Genomic DNA, 17,951 nt, shown 5'->3' on the forward strand with positions numbered 1-17,951 from the left:
AATGGTATTGGGCCATGCCTGCGCGATGGGGGAGTCGCGCAGGGCCAGCAGTTCCCTCCTCGAATACAGTCCACAGTCGTATCGGAGGTCCATCAGCAAAGTAGGGGAGGGGAGAAAGTCCTCGTGGTGGCAATCTCAATCGGGGCAAGATGGATTGAGGAAAGGCGGTATAATTCCCAGGTCTTTGAACCCATAAAAAGGGAGGGAAATACGCCGCCATCGCGTCGGGCTGCTAGATCGCCAAAGCCCCGGGTCACAGATCTTCCTCGGACCGCCGAGCCGCCACCGCGTTGGGCCACTAGGCCGCCACTGCGTCGGGCCGTCAGGCCGCCATCGCGTCGGGCCGCTAAGCCACCGCCGCGTCAGGCTGCAGATCTTCCTGGCCGCAGATCTTCCAGGCCGTGTCGGGGCGCAGATCTTCCTGGCCGCTAGGCCACCAGGCCGGGCTTCACTAGGCCTCACTAGGCCTCTCCAAAGACATCAAGAAAAATTTCAGCAGGGAAATTTTGGATCCATTTTTACATTTTGATTGAAAAATTAAAGACTTTAATATAGGAATGGAAGGGAATATACTGGGCACTAGTATTCAGAATAAAGATCTGGGTCCTTGGAAGATTACAAGCTGAACATAAGACAAAGTCGCGATTCATTTGTAAAAAAAAAAACAAATTCAATCCTAAACTAAATAAACAGGTGAAGTTACTATTTCTCTCTATTCTGGACTGATCGGACCACACTCAAAATACTGAGTCTGGTTCTAGGTACCACATTTTAAGTTAGACACTAACCAACTGTAACATACCCTGTGGGGAGTAATCATGATGAGAATCAGTTGGAGGCAATGGGTAGAATTTCTTAGGGAGGAGAAAACTGCAAGCAGACATGGCAACTGTTTTCAAGTATCTCGAGCAATATTATGTATATAAGATGTAGCAGAATTATTCAGAATTATTCCAAGAAACAAGATAGTAAAAATGGATTTAAATTACAGATAGATATCAGGAAACGTTTCCTAAAGGTGTTTGAATAGAAACTGGATGGCCATCTCATGGGGATGGTCTAATAATGGATTCCTGCACTGGGCTGACAGTTGGGCTATATAATTTCCAAGGTCAGTCCCTACCTTTATATTCTATGATATTCTAGTTTCCAGCTTACTACCACAAGCCTATTGCCATATCACAAATTCTAAACACTGAATGTCTCCTTATCTAATATTTGAAAGCTGATCTTCTTTTAAAAGTCCAGAGGGGAAAAGGAGAGAAATACTAACATATTCATCATGATACACTTGTGTCAGATATTATGATGCAAAATGATGGAAATACATACATCACCTCATTAGGCTTGTTCAGGACATCACTATCTTTATTCTCACTTGGGGATGAAATTAAAACACCTGGGAGCCTCGTTTTCAATGCCATCATTTACTGTAAGGAACGACTTATTTCTGTCATCATTTAAGAAACTTCTTATTCTATTTTAATTGATTTGTTAAAATTTATATCAATTAAAATTTGTCTTACTGAAATGTTTTTTGCTGTGGCTTGGTATTGAATCTGGCACATAAAAGGATCCCAATTTGGTTCTTCTGGTTTTTTTCTCAAGTGAACTCTTAGCATTTCCTTCATCCCTTCCACTTTCATTATTTGAGGAGGACCAGGTTTCACTAGAATTGAAAAATGAGCTGATAAACTTTCAGAAGTTAATGTACAATTTTATAATTTAACTACGTTAGTGATAGAACATTTAGGGTGAAATGACTACCAGTAGACAAGAAACCCAGAGTATGTAGCAATCATTCCTAAGTGTTATACAAAGTGACCAAATTCATCTAATACAAAGCTGTTTCAGCTAAAGACTGCAATAATTTTATCTGTGTTCTGCCCAGTATTCCAGATATCCTTAGAGAAAACCCATTTAAATCCATAGTTAATTTCCACTCAAGAGTTTTAGAAACCAACTGAGGGCACAGATATCCAGGAATGAATTATAATACTTCATCCCAGCAGCAACTCCAGAAAATGGTAAAGTAAAAATTGGCAAGACTGTGGGTGGCGTGTTGCAATATAAACTCTATGTCATTTGAATGGGCAGATGATGCTGATACCAAAGAGGCAAATCTTGCATCTCAGATTCCTTTTGTACAGGCTGTTGCATCAACTCATTCATTTCACAGTTATTAAAAAAGTTCTTGCTGTTCCCTAGCTATCAAATCCTTCTATAGGGACATAGCAAAAATACTTTTGACATATTTTGAACATGATATCTGTATTCTGTCAATAAATTAAAAACTTAACTGAGGCACAGCAACTTAGAACATCGAACATAGATTAATAGGGTTGGAAGGGATCTTGGCAGTCTTCTAGTCCTACCCACCTCCCCAGTAAGTAGATACTGTTTATGTCTATGTGTCTATCAATGGCTAATTTGTCAGAGTGCCAGGCTTCTAGAAATTCTCTAGCATTTTTGAACTTGGCTTTAGGATGGTCACAGTTTTCCAGTTGAAACTATAGTTAAGTCTGTCCAGATTGAAACACCCAAGATTATAAATTTATCTCTGCCTAATCGCATACTTCCAATCTGATGGGCAAATGTATCAACAAATGACATCTATGGGATCACTGCTTTCAGAACTCATAGCTGAGGTCATAATTCAATGTCTGGAAGCGATAGAATTCCAATACAAATACAAATACAATCCAAAATATGGATCTGATATATAGACAACACCTTCACCATAATAAAAAAAGGACCAATTAGAGAAACCCCACAAAACCATCAACAACATCTTCAAAGGATTCCAGTTTACCAGAGAAGAAGAAAAAAAAACTCACTACCCTTCCTGGATATCCTGATCTGCAATGGTAAACCACAAGCACAAATGTATGAAAAACTACCCATACCAATCAAGTGCTCCATTACCAAAGAAGTAACACAACCTCCTATAAGAAAAGTTGTGTACGAACTTTATTTAAACAAGCACAAACATACTACAGCAATCATGAACAACAGAAAAAGTAAACAGAGCAACTATACAATATCTTCCAACAAAATGGATATCCATGCAACTTCATCACAAAATTCCAGGCCACTCAACCCAATGTAGCACAACCAACACTGCCATACATCAAAAACGTCTCAGAAACCACCAACAGAGTATTACAACCACATGGAAGCAGCATAGCACACAAGCCAACTAAAACCCTCCAAAACATCCTAAGTAAAGCAAAACACTCAGCAGCCCCAGAAGAATAAACAGGAGTCATCTACAACATACAATGTAATAATAATAATAATAATAATAATAATAATAATAATAATAATAATAATAATAATAATAATAATAATAATAATAATAATAATAATAATAATAATAATAATAATAATAAAGTTGGAAAGGACCTTGGAGGTCATCTAGTTCAACACCCTGCTCAGGTAGGAAACCCTATACCATTTCAGACAAATGGCTGTCTAGTCTCTTATTAAAAACTTCCAGTGTTGGAGCAGTTCTGGAGGCAGGTTGTTCCACTGATTAATTGTTCTAACTGTCAGGAAATTTCTCCTCAGTTCTAGGTTGCTTCTCTCTTTAGTTAGTTTCCATCCATTGCTTCTTGTCCTGCCTTCAGGCACTTTGGAGAATAGCTTGACTCCCTCTTCTTTGTGGCAAACCCTGAGATATTGGAACACTGCTATCATGTCCCCCCTCGTCCTTCTCTTCATTAAACTAGACATACCCAATTCCAGTAACCATTCGTTATATGTTTTAACTTCCAGTCCCCTAATCATCTTTGTTGCTCTTCTCTGTACTCTTTCTAGAGTCTCAACATCTTTTTTACATCGTGGTGACCAAAACTGGATGCAGTATTCCAAGTGTGGCCTTACCAAGGCATTGTAAAGTGGTATTAACAGTTCACATGATCTTAATTCTATCCCTCTGTTAATGCAGACTAGCACTGTGTTGCTTTTTTGGCAGCTACAGCACACTGCTGGCTCATATTTAAGTGATTGTCCATTAGGACTCCAAGATCCCTCTTACAGTTACTACTATTGAGCAAGGTACCACCTATACCAGTGGTGGCGAACCTATGGCACGGGTGCCAGAGGCGGCACTCAGAGCCCTCTCTGTGGGCACGTGCGCCGTTGCCCCAGTCCTAGGCCTTCAGCTGGGTTTTATAAAACCTTTTCACTTTAGGCCTCCGCCGCCATGTGCAAAAAAAAAATATAGGTTCAATCAGTCAATTTCAACTTCTTGCAGGGAAAAAAAAAGATCTTGCAAAGTTGGAATTGATTGAACTTTTTAGTCCCACCCAGTCTACCGTTACCACCGCAGCCACGCCCACCCAATGGGCCACACCCACCCAAGGGGCACACCCACCCAATGGGCCACACCCACCTGGCACTCGACGATGCATAAGTGGGTTTTGGATTGCAGTTTGGGCACTCGGTCTCTAAAAGGTTCGCCATCACTGACCTATACTATACCTGTACATTTGGTTTTTCTTGCCTAAATGTAGAACTTTACTTTTTTCACCACTGAATTTCATTTTGTTAGATAGACCCCAATGTTCAAGTTTGTCAAGATCCTTCTGTATCTTAGGCCTATCTTCTGGAATGTTGGCTATTCCTGCCAGGTTAGTGTCATCTGCAAATTTGATATGTTCCCCATCAATCGCCTCATCCAAATCATTGATGAAGATGTTGAAGAGTACTGGGCCCAGAACAGAGCCCTGGGGCACCGCACTGCACACTTCTCTCCATGTAGATTTAGTTCCATTGAGGACCACACGTGGAGTATGGCCGGTCTGCCAGAATGGTTGTCATTCTGGTTGTCTCATCATAGATCCTGTTTACAGTTCTTGTTTACATTTGTTTTTCCTACGATGTTCAAAACATTCTTACTGGTTAAGATTTTCTCAAAGTTAATTACATTTAAATATTTCAGTCTATTTTTTCTCATGTAAGCCAACCCAATACTTTTACCTTTCTTAAGGAATAATTAAGACTAAAAAAAGAAAAAAGAATTAAAAAAAATAAAAAGATAGCATGCTACTTAAAATCCCTATTTCCTATAAGCTAATAATATTTATTTCCATTTTTTTTGTTCTTTTTACCATAATTAAACATATATTTAATCTTTAAATATTCCATTTAATAAATCTAGTCCTCTAGTCTTTTAATTCTTATTCAAAACATTTTTTAATCCATTGTAATTTTCTTTTCTTTCTTTTTTAAAAAAAGTGTTATTAGTTTTTATGAGGTTAAGGGTAGAATGGGGTCAGGGTTGGGATTGGGGATTAGGTTAGGGTTGGGGTCAGGGTTGGGGTTAGGGCTGGGGTTTTCCCAGTTAACATTTTCGATATTTAGCAAACAGCATATTGTCTGGGTACATATATTTAAACAACAATAATAGATATAGTAATCATATTTATTATTATCACCTATCATTGTAATTTTCTTAAGTTAATCACCTTTAGATATCTAAAACATTTCCTTTATATAAGCCATTCCAACTCTTTTATATTACTCATATCAACAAATAAAATAAAAAAAGAAGAAAAAGAAAGTACTATGTTACTTGAGGGGCTCTTCCCTCTTAAAGTCAAATTCACATCCAAAATTTTTCTATTTCTTTAACCATATCCGAACAGGTGTTTCTTATTTAAATATTTTCTCTGATAGGCCCCATTGTCTATTTTTTTAATTTTCACTTTAAACTTTTTCTTTTGTCCAGTATTTTTCTTAATCAATATGTTCTGCTGAGTCAAAGAATCTTTCCATATTCTTGTAGGCAGTGCTTTTTTTGTAAAAAAAAAAAAAAAAAAAAGGTGCCGGAACTCACACACGTCATACAACCTGCCTTGCCTAGCCTACAAGGTTCCATCGAAAAAAGGTGCCGGAACTCCGTTCTGGGCGTACTATGACAAAAAAAAGCCCTGGGTGTTACTGTGGATATAAAAGTAAGTCAAGTACAATATCTTTGTGAGAGGCATTTGCCCATTCATTTTTCTTGAAAATCTTTTTCTTTCTTTTTCTCTCTGCTTCTCTTATCATTTTTTGTCTCTCCAGTTCTAGTGTTTTTCCTGGTATCTCTGCAGTCCATTTTGTCCAATATTTTTTCTTATCCTCAAATTTGTTTTGTGGTGTTAAAGTATAAGTTGTCTTTTCCAAATCCAGTATTTCTTGTAAATTGTTTTCCACTTGGGTTAAATTATACTTCTTTGTTTTGTTAGGTTCCATCTTTAAGTCTCTATCCTCAAATTTGTATTCAGTTGTCTGTTTTATCTGTTCCTTCTCTGTTGTTGTTTCCTGGGATTTTTTTTGTTGTAAAGTTAAATTGGAGATGAATTGGTTTATATGTTCAAAATTATTTTGGATTTCTTTGTGGTTTGAAATCATTGTTATTTGAATTAGTTGCAACATATCATATGTCTCCTCTTGAAAAGTATTTATTTTTTTCTTGATAGGTTCTTTCTATAAATCTCTGGTTTTTCATGATGACCAAGAATGATGACCAAGAATCCAAATTTTCTTTTCTCTGCAAATACCTGACCTCTTTCGAAACCTCTCTGTCCTTTCCTAAATTTACATCCCTTATAACTGAATCACCAACCAGAAGGTGGCTTCTCTTTTTGGATGCCTTGCTCTTCTTGCATGACTGATGTGTAATACCTGATTCACACTTCTCCCTGTCAAAAACAAGTTCTTCATCTCGGACCACGATCCCCTCCTTATTTGAGTTATCATCACAACTACCTTGATCTGTCTCCTCAATGTCCCTATTAAGGTCAGCAAGGGCACTGTATCTGTTATGCAGGGACACAGCGAAAGCTTTGTGTTTATGGTTCACAGCTCTCACCCTGCCAGATCCCACGGTTGTCCACACTGCCCTTCTCCTGCAGGATCTTTGTGGTAGAAGGGGCTGATAGCGTGGAGGCTCAATGACTGCAATAGTCACTACATAGGACAACAGGCAGAAGACTAGCAGAACACATCCATGAACACCAACTAGTAAACAGAAGACATGATGAAAACTCTTTAATTTCACAACATACGGATAGACTTAACCATAGTTTCAACTGGTTAACTGTGACCATTCTATACCAAGCCAAGTTCAAAAATGCTAGAGAATGCTAGAAGCCTGTCATTCTGACAAATTAGTCACCAATAGAAATATAGACATAAACAATTTCTACATACTGTGTAAAAGAGACAGTCAACAAGTCAAAAAGGGAACAAAAAGACCAAAACATTTCTCCACCAGCGATCAACCCCAATGAGCATAGATAATTTCCAAGATTAACATCAGACCAACAATCAAAAAGTAAACAATAGTGCAGTCAAGGAACTACAAACAAACTAACTGTAAACAACCCAATCAAAAAACTGCCAAGACCACTCTCACTAATACTGACAGGGTAAGTCATTGGAATACAAACCAAGAGCAAACCTTATTCCTTACTAGCACTAATGATGTTACCTAGTTTGGGCAATAAAACAACAAAACAACCCACCTCAAAGAGTACCAAGGTCCTCTCATAAATAAATCTACTATTAAGCCAAGAGTTGACTTACCTGTGTATTTCTTATATTGGGGAATCACATTGAATCCTTCTTCTCCAAACAGTGGTACTTTGACTTGTGTGACATAACCCACAGATAAAATGTTTTCTACTATACACGAACCATCTTTCATTTTACCAGGTTTGTCCTTCCTTACAATTTCCCCATTGCGGACATGCGTAAAGAAAAGTAGATGATTGTTATAAAAAATGTTAATTAAAAAAAATCAAAGATCAAGAATTTTATTTTGAAACCATCATTGAACATTTTAGACTTGACACAATTTAGGGGGAAAAAAGGCAAATTTTGCCCTGTGTTTACTGATGTGACAAAACTCCATGGTAAAGTTTTCATTCCATTTCAAATAAATAAAGGCTTTTTCTCCCATAAAAAGTAATATGCCCCCAAATCTGCTAAGGCCAAAGCAGATGTTGTAACTAAAAATTGTGTCATTTTGCTTAAGACAGAATTGCTGTTGGTTATAAAAAAAACCAAAGTTCTAAACAAAGCCAAATACAATATGGCCAACACTGTAGCAGGATCCAAAGTGAAGCAAGACCAGCACGGAACATTAGTGAGGATGCTAATTGAGCAAACAGGAATTGAAGAGTTCAAGATTCATCTTCTGATTATCAGATATGTTTAATTCATGAGGAGTGTCTTCCTGAGTGCATTATTACACACAAGAAGTTCTATTTCTTAAGTAGGCATTTTGTCTGGCTTCCCTCAGAATTTGTATCCTCTGGCATCTTCTCTCGTAAGAGATAAGTGCGACTCCACCAATAGTTCCATGTGGAGAGTGGAAGGTTCCTGCACCAGACATTTCTCTAACCGAAGCAAAATTGTATTATATGTACAGTAGCAGGCTGTGCAAAACTCGGAGCCATGTCTGGCTACAGTGGCAGGCTGGATAAGAGCCAATAAAAGAAAGATGATCATTCCAGGGGAACAAACATCTGCTAAAACCCATACAGTCCTCCCAGAGGAAGTCTACATCCATGCCAGCCTAAAGTCTGGGAAAAGAGTCAGGTCTCCAAGGAACAGTTAAAGGACAGCAGGTTTCAGATCTTCACATCTCTGGGAAGATGTGTTCCATAAAGCACCCTCTCTGACAGAAGATGCACCTCCTGAGTCTCATCAGATGACATTGCTTAATGGATGGGACTTGGAGCATGCCAATTCTGTTTGACCTTACAGGACAGGCAGCAGAAACAGAGAAAACGCAAACTCTCAAATGAATCATCCCTACACTATATGATAGTCATCAGTTGATTCCCCTCCCCCCCCAATGATCACCATCCAATTGCCACTTACCCGTCTGTGCTAATAGCGCAGTTTGTATCATTGGGTATTTCTCTTCCAGAAATCCAGCTACAATTAAGAATGTTATTGTAATGATAAAAGCAAGAAATATTTTCAGGTTTCTGTGGCAAGGCTATAATTAAGTGGAACAAAAGAAAAGCTGTTATGAGGCATTATTTAATTTTATTGCTTTATGGTCATCTGAATCAGAGTTCCCCAACCTTTTTCACTTTATAGACTGGGGGGAGGGAAAGGGGATGGTTCCACGCATACAGACATGCAGCTCCATTTGTGTGAGCAGCAGGCATGCACACCCATCACACGCATAAATGGAGTGCGCTTGCCTGCTGCTTGCACAAGTTGGGATGCCCGCCACCTCTGTGGCCCTGTTCCGAAAGGCTCAAGGCCTGGTAGTGGATCAGGGACTGGGACTGGGGGACCCCTGATTTAAATGCTAAAAGCACAAGTATTCTCATGGAGAGCTTTCTTCATTGTATCTTCAAACAATAACCTGTGAGGTGTGTTGAACTAGAGAAAAGGACTGACCCAAAGCCATTCAGTCACTTTCCATGACTGAGGGAAGACTCTTCAGTGCTAGCGTTTAACCATTACTTCACACTGGGTCCTTTCATTTCTAAAGGTAGAACTGTTTATAATAAATATGACTACCTTTTTTTAACTCCTACTATAATCCCATTGTTTTTACTGGGAAATAATATTGTTCCAAATCAATCAGCTTTGACTTTTCTTCGGCTATCAAGATTCAATTGCATTCCATTAAAGAGGATAAAGAACATACATTACAAAGGATACACACAGAAAAACATTTTTCATTGTGTCAATGAAAATCTTCCTTCTACCCCAGTTAGCTCCAAGAAATAAATTCCAAACAGCAAAAATATTCTTGGTCTTTAGCAAAGATTCAGTTAAGTGAAATTACAGTGATTTAAATTGTTTAAGGCAATCCTTGTTTAGCAACCTCAATTGGGATCTGCAACTCAGTTGCTTAGTGACTGGTCCTCAAGTGGAAAATCACTTGATCCCCAACTAGGCTTTCCTTCCACACACTGCTTTGAAATGCTCACCTGGATACTGGGATAATTAGCCAGAGGAGAATTAATGCCTGCATTTACATTCGTTTGACAGGAAGGGGTTACAAAAAAGTAAGCAGGCACACAATGGTAAATACACATCCAAAGGAATGCTAGGGCTCACTGTTCGCCTACTGAATGTCTCCAAGCCACTTAGAAGGCAGACAAAACCAAATAATCTTGTCAATTACAGGTACAAGGGTGGCTAACTAAGGTCACAGAGTTGAGCTTATTAATCTGTAGTTGGAAACTTTTGGGGGAAGTGTCAGGCTGCAAAGAAAAACAACTCAGGAAACCATCAGCGTTTAAGCAATCTCTCCACTCTGCAAGTGAGGATGGGAGAAAAAGACCACATCAGGCACAGGACAACACACACTGACTGTAATGGTGAACATGTGACTGATAAGGCCTTGGTTGTGAAATTAATTTTTTTTCAGCAGTATTGTAGCTTTGAACATTTGTTACACAAGGCCGTCCGTAAGTGAGGTCTATTTGAGAGTGACTTTGCACTTATGACTGCCATAAAACTGCCATAAAAACGGTTGAAAAATTTGGATCTGCCCATATGGTGGCTCGTCTTATGACTGCAATGATTTATGACTGGAATTCCAGTCACAACAGTGGTTGTAAGTCAAGGACCACCTGTGTTGTTAGCTTCAATCACTACTAGAAAGGTATACCACCAACTTTCATACTACCTGATCCTAACAGTTCCAAAAATTAAATATCACCAAATGTAATAGTTTTCTCCAGATTTATTTAGCATTGCAACCCAATAGTAATAAACATATAAAAGATTCAACTTACCAGTTAAGCAGAAATTGCAAAGTATTGTCAAGTTCCAAAGAAAAGATAGGAATGCTTTAATTTGATTCATTTTGTGAAAGCTGAACATTCTGTAATAAAATGTAAGGTTTTCTTGTTAGATTCTTTTGTAGAAAATGTTAGTAGTTCTCTGCCTATTGAATTCTAAAACCCAAGCATTTATAACAATCACATAAAACATAAGATAGTATTCTATATACATACAATACACCACAATTGTTCTAATCCCCCCTTCCAAAAATGTCTTGTTCATAGGTTGGAATAATTCTCCTGTAATATTTACCACATACAGTATTGTATTAAGTACAATTAAATATCAGAATGAAAGTCAAGTAGTTTAAGTAGAATGATCTTAACTGAATTTCCAATTATGGTAAGTGGAAAAGAAAAGTAAATATTGTGCCTCACTTTTCTGCAAGAGAATAATTTGTTACTAATACCATGTATTTCAAGGCCAGGAACTGAAAAAGAACTATGATTATGAATTGATCTTTTTCTTCACAGGAATACAACTTGTGGTAGGTCCTCTGGTCTTTCACCTATTATTCTATAGGTGAGTCATTAGCTAACATTAGATTTAATTATATACATAGCTAAAATCAGGATATTCTCGTGGTTGCTGACTTCTTATCTGAAAGCAGAATTTCTGATTTTATTTCTTGATTGACATGTTTAGATATTTTTTATCCTTTATTTTTTTTATAAATAACTCAAGACAGTGAATATACCTAATTGAATGACTGGCTTACAGTCATCTAACTGACATTCATGCCTAAGACAGGACTAGAACCCACAGTCTTAAGTGGAATTTTTTTAAAAAATTACACAATTAGAAACAAGCAGATCAACTGACTGCAAATTAAAGCGCTGCTCTTTGGCAGGCAGTTCTTCCTATCTATTGATACGCATGTCTATCTTTACAAAGTGCAGAGTGACCAGTTTCTGCCACAAGAGGCACCAGGCCTCTTACAGAAGCCACACCTCATTACATATTACAACATATGTGCATATGATAAATTACATCATGGATAGTAATAACATCACGTCAAAAATATCCTTCCTGGTGGCACAGTGGTTAGAATGTAGTATTACAGGATAACTCTGCCCACAGCCAGGAGTTTGATACCGACTAGTTCAAGGTTGATTCAGCTTTCCATCTTTCTGAGGTTGGTAAAATGAAGATCCAGATTGTTGGGGACAATGTGCTGACTCTGTAAACCATTCAGGGACTGCTGTAAAACACTGTGGAGAAGAATATAAGTCTAAGTCCTATTGCTATTATTGGCATATGGCATACTATTTAATATTCTGCCCAAGGGAAACAGAGGCAGCAAGAATCTAATAATGACAAAGAACAGATATCTTCCCCCAAGACCTTTGATTTAACACAGCTTACATGAATCTTTCTGTATCGAAAGTAGCTTTTTTCCACATTCAGTCCTCATCTACAATGAGTCCTCATTTAGTCTTCATGTACTCCCCTGTGGGGCTGACCTAATAGTTACACTTGTCCTTTGAAATGGAAGAAAATTGACTCTGGCATTCCTCAATATAACTTGTCTATATGATAAGTGTCAAAAGACATCATAAAGAACCTTGTATCCTACAAGAGAGCTATTTCTTCCAGATTTTTTAAACTTTGAAGGCCCCATGCAAATTGTTCTGGAGCTGCAAAAGTGGATAGGGTGTTTCAGTTTGTGACTGTTTTTAATGCCTTTCACAAGCTGCTTTGGAGATCATTCAAAGTTTATACTTTCAAAATCAATAAATAGATTTTTGATATTGTGGGAAGTTAGCCCCCCAGAGAAGGAAATATTAAAAGGGTAGAAAAATATATTTCCTCAAAAGGATTTTAAAAGCAGAAACCAACCCTGTCCCCAAGTCTCTGTCCCAAGCAGAAGACAGCTCTATACAAATGCAAATGTAAACCATCAGGAAAGTTGTAGCTAGAAGCTAGGAGAAGACAAAGACACCTAAAATCTGCATACCCCACCCAAACTCTAGGAGTCATTAGCCCTAGCACCAGGGAAGCAGGATATATAATAAATAGGATTAACCCACCAATGACAAGAATACCAGAAAGGCACACCCAGACTCAGATAAGAATACATGACACAGGAAATACAAAGCCTGAAACAGGAACAGGAAACTACTTTAAACAAAAGACTCGAGAGGGGTATAAAAATCTACTATCCACATGTACTCAGCCCTTTTTTCCCCTCCTCTTTCCTGCCAGAACCATCTTGCTGTCTGGCTCTTCAATAAACTGCTACCTTCTTTCTAAAGCAGTCGCCATGTTGCTTATTTATCCACGGCTTGGATGAACCAGGATGAAGACTTTTCTTTCCACAATATGTTATTAGAACATACTTAATTAATGCAATTAATGCAACTAGCAGAAATTCTGTCCAACAATTAGCACATTTTATGTGGCTTCAATTGCTAACAATAATCTTTCCTTGTTTTCGATATCCTTCAGTTTTTGGAGTAATACTGATGTTTATAGTCACAAGTAAAAAAATAAATACTCTGATAGAGACTGATTTTTCCCAGAAACTACATGCAGGAAACACTATTTATTTTCTCTTAAGAAGCCTTGGTCCCTTTGTTCTTTTTCAGGCAGTTTTCTCCATATCTTTCAGAAGCTCTATTGTCTCCAAATTAATTGATATTAATACAGTGTAAGACTTCTGAATTACTTAATTATGCAGTTTCTTCCAGAAATGGTACAATGGCTATAATTATTACATTAAACCATCATTTCAAATCAGAATTATTACAGATTTTACTTTGTAATATCTGAACCATAAATTATAATATTAATTTGCCACATAAAAACAAATCATGGTTTGCCAATTGTAAGATTGTGCCACATTATTTCAACTTATTTGCATTGTACTTTGGTAACACTGCAGAAGTTACCTAAGTGGTTTATCTCAAATAATAATATGTTTTATTATGCATATATTTTTATGTTAGAAAATTGTAATATAAAATATTTCTCCATTAGAGCAGCAGATGAAGAATCTAGGAAATGGAAACTTTTCAAATAACTCTAAGAGGAGAATTGTGTCCCCACAGTTTCACGGTCGGACGTCCGGGCTACGTAGTACCACTTTGACGTGGGTGGGGTAACGGTCGTTACCTTTTTTTCAGTGCTATGTAACGCTGTGTAGTGCACTACAACACTCGAACTGTGGGGACAGAATTGTAGTATTTAACTGTAGTCGTCAATTCAGTAATTTTACCTTAAAAGGAACTCAAATCAGATATAAGAAATCTCCAAAGTCATCTATCTGTAGACATTATTATATGTTTTAAAAAGCAAATTCCACATCCAAAATGAAAATACGCATTTTAAAGCTGCCAAGTTTGAAAAACACTGTTCTAAACTAATAGTAATTTTAATTCTTTTGTCTGTATAAAAAAGGACAAGTGTTTTAGTGAAAAAGAAATATGTAAAACTCATATGACTTTTATTATATTTCTGCTAGCTAGAAAGAATTGTTTTTTAGCTACCAAGTTCAGACATAGAGCTAATCTTATACTCTTTTCAGTACGTGGAAAACTTTAGAAAAATCCCCAAACATTCTTTATTTCTAGTACAAAGACCTACTTCCCCAAAGTTACAAAGAATAAGCTATGAGGGGGTGGGCATCCTTAGCTCAAGATTCTGTTGTGGGACCTCAGCTGTAAAGCTGCCCCTGCTTTATCCTGGGGAAGTGAGAGTGCTTTTTGTTTGTTTGTTTGTTTGTTTGTCTCTCTGGAAGAACTGTGAACCACTTATATTCCTATTTCTTTTGCCACCCAGGGCTTGCCCAGAGAAATGGGAAGGATAACTTTTTACCTAGTGGAAGTCCCTGGCTCTCCTTTTGGCTGTGAAAAATCAATGGCAGGGACCAGGGGTTGTGCTCGACATAGGACCTTCAGGAACAACTGGGGCAGGACAGGTCAAGCTGATCTCCAAAGGCTACACTGCAGGCTGTTGGACCTGGGTTGTGTCAGCCAAAAGGAAAAACATTCCTTTGGAAGCCAAGCAGGAAAAGATGGGTAGAAGCTGCTTTTGTGGTGGACTGGGATTGGATTGGGGACAACGTTCTGCATTATGTCCTCCACAAATCATCAGCGGGATATCTTTGTGCTGGGTCAAGCAGATTCCACAGTTGTGCTCTTTTTTTTAAGGGAATCTCGTGCCTCAACTTTAAGCCCTATTTGAAGGAAACTCTCTCATAGGAGGCTGAGGTTTGCTTGAGCTAACTTTGTATCTTGGTTGATATGGCAAAAGTCTGTGCTGTCACTTGTTTTATAAGTCTCTGCTGGCAGAGGGTGAGTGGTGGGATTCAGCCGATTTGCACAACCAGTAGCTAATTTTTTGTTGTCCAGGCCCAGAACGGACTTCCAGAAGCGGCATCCCCATAGAGAACTGGTTGTTCACATATTTGAATCCCACAACTGGGGTGGGGTAATTAGTTAATATAAATATGTGTTGAAATATTTGCCCTATTTATATGTCTAACACTAATCAAATAATTGTAATAAACTTCCAAATCTAATTATCACTTCTGCTACCTATTTTTGGTAGATGGATAAATACTTTTAAAGAGAAAAAGAAAAAAAATCAGAAAAAATGATTGCATATACAGTATAAGATTTATATTGACTTTATAAAATGCTTTTCCCCTCCAACTGTGGGACAGAATACTAAATGTCAGTGTGCACTCTGCAATTCAAAGATCTTTCCCAATAAATTCTTCTTGAGAACGTAAACATTTTTTAAAAAATGCTGCTTTTTATTGAAATAAATAGGATTGGGAAATGCTGGATGCTATATCCTATTTGTTGATTCTTGAGTTGATGTGGGATGGCCTTAAAATTATTTGAATTGTTTCAAAAATGAATTGCCAAGTTAATGGAATATGGAAACAACCTCAGATAGAATCTCTTACAGCACTTACTTCTACGCAAAGGGCCTCCAGATGTGTTGGACTATGCAGAAAGTCCTCAACCTATGACCACAATGGAGCCCAAAATTTCCATTGTTAAGCAAGGCAATTGTTGAGTGAATTTTGCTTTTTCCTGCAGTTGTTAAGAGAGTCACTGCAATTGTTAAGTGAAGCATGCAATTGTTAAGTGAATCAGGCTTCAGCCATTGACTTTGCTTGTTGGAAGCTAGCTGGGAAAGTTACAAATGACAGTTTCTGTGACCCCTGGACAGTGGGAATGTCATTAATACATGTCAGTTGCCAAGTACCCGAATTTTCATCATATCACCAGTGGGTTTTTACAATGATGCCAAGTCACTACACAAATGGTTGTAAGTCAAGGACTACTTTTAATTCCCAAAATTCCCACCCATGAAGAGATTATGAGAATAGCGTCCAATTCTTCTCAAATGAATTCCAGTTTCAAATTTGTGGAATGCATCCAACTGAAAAATCCAAGGGGGATGGATGGGCCGATGGACACACAGACACACACACAGGGAGGGAGGGGGGGAGGGAGAGACAGAGAGAGAGAGAGAGAGAGAGAGGCAGGCAGGCAGGCAGACCTTGGGCAACTCAGACCAAAGCTAGAGGTCAGTCTCATTTTTGAAACTATATTTTGGACTACAATTTTAAAAGATTTCAGAAGGTTTCTTATACACCTCCTCAGAAGATGCATCAAGAACCCACCTTTAAAAGAAACAGCTAGGCTGTCCTAAATTCGCTAAACGCCCAGATGGAGAAATGCAAGGCTTCCAGAATACAATTCAACTTTCTTGGAGCACCTTTTGGAAATACGCTTTCTCGGCCGAGTCCATGAGGAGGTAAACCAGCGGTTCCCAACCTTTTCTATACCGCGTACCCCTAGAACACTTCTGATATATTCTCGCACCCCTTACAACAGTTCGAAATAACGGCAACGAATTATGCATATACGCTATAATTTTGAAAACCCAAGTTTTCGCACCCCCTAGGTCACAGGGGTAGGCAACCTTGGCTCTTTTATGACTCGTGGACTTCAACTCCCAGAATTCCTGAGCCAGCACGGCTGGCTCAGGAATTCTGGGAGTTGAAGTCCACGAGTCATAAAAGAGCCAAGGTTGCCTACCCCTGCCCCTAGGATGTCGTCTCACATCCCCAGGGGGTGCGAGAACCCTCGGTTGGGAACCCCTGAGGTAAACGAAGGGGAAAAGAGAGAAAAAGTAACGCGCCCGGGATTGAAGGAGCAAGATTACGCTCCGTTTCTCCGAAAGAGATTATATTCGAGGGGACTTGAATTCGAGGGAACTTGAGCAAGAAGCAGAAGAAAAATGCAGAAAGGGATCCTGCGAAAAAAGGGAATCGGAAGAAAAGACCGGGGGGGGGGGGGAAGGTGAAGAAGGCTGACTGGTGGTGGGACGTTAAGCAACAGGCAGGAAATGAGCAAGAATTGTTTGGAAGAGTTGAGAGTCAAAGGCGGGGGGGGTTTTTTGCCAGTTTCGCTGCGCGCTATTAAAGTTCGGGGCGCACAAGCGGGGGGCGAGAGGCCACCGGCTTCTCTTGCCGGACGCCGAAGAAAACTGCAAGACTCGGGTGAAAGATCCCCACACTCACACACACACACACACACTCCGCGCCCGAATAGTCAGCCGGCCACCAGTACTGTCCCGGTCTCGACTGCTCACCTCCAGCCACCGCAGGAGCCGCTTCAATTTTCTCAGCCGACAGGCGAAATGACTAAGCCTCAACTATGAGGCTTTCTCAACCACGGCTGAAGTCCCGCCTCTGGGCTCACCCATGCTAGTTTTTTCCGCTTCTTCCCGTCACAAAACGTCGGGGGAAATCGGGGTGTCTTTCACCATCGTTGCCCACAATGGGCGGGCCTGTTGTGATGGCGTTCAGTTCACGGGTCTTCGGACCGGGAAAGTTCTCAGCAATGACTCGAATGTATCTCATTGCATGCAAAAGTCCAGAGGCTCCAGAGCCAGTGTTTCTCAACCTTGACCATTTTAAGGCATGTGGACTTCAACTCCCAGAATTCCACAGCCAGCATTGCTGGCTGTGGAATTCTGGGAGTTGAAGTCCACATGCCTTAAAATGGTCAAGGTTGAGAAACACTGCTCCAGACACTTCACCAAAGGGAGATCAATCAATCAAAATAGAGCTGGAAGGGACCTTGGACCTTCTAACCCAACCCCCTGCTCAAGTA

General features: G+C 39.1%; 1 protein-coding gene across 1 annotated transcript in view; it reads right to left on the reverse strand.

Annotated features, from left to right (window-relative positions):
• Positions 1-8,991, reverse strand: part of IL31RA (interleukin 31 receptor A) — a 30,523-nt gene extending 21,532 nt beyond the window's left edge. The window contains exons 1-3 of the mRNA XM_015824255.1: positions 8,878-8,991; positions 7,576-7,715; positions 1,527-1,669 (exon numbers count right to left, since the gene is read on the reverse strand). Coding sequence (XP_015679741.1) covers positions 1,527-1,669; positions 7,576-7,696 — 264 coding nt within the window. The 5' untranslated portion in view covers positions 7,697-7,715; positions 8,878-8,991. The remainder of the gene's footprint in view (positions 1-1,526; positions 1,670-7,575; positions 7,716-8,877) is intronic.
• Positions 8,992-17,951: the final 8,960 nt, after the last annotated feature.

The sequence above is a fragment of the Protobothrops mucrosquamatus genome, unplaced genomic scaffold (assembly GCF_001527695.2).
Source record: "Protobothrops mucrosquamatus isolate PMUCROS unplaced genomic scaffold, P.Mucros_1.0 scaffold2172, whole genome shotgun sequence".
Taxonomy (NCBI): Eukaryota; Metazoa; Chordata; class Lepidosauria; order Squamata; family Viperidae; genus Protobothrops; species Protobothrops mucrosquamatus.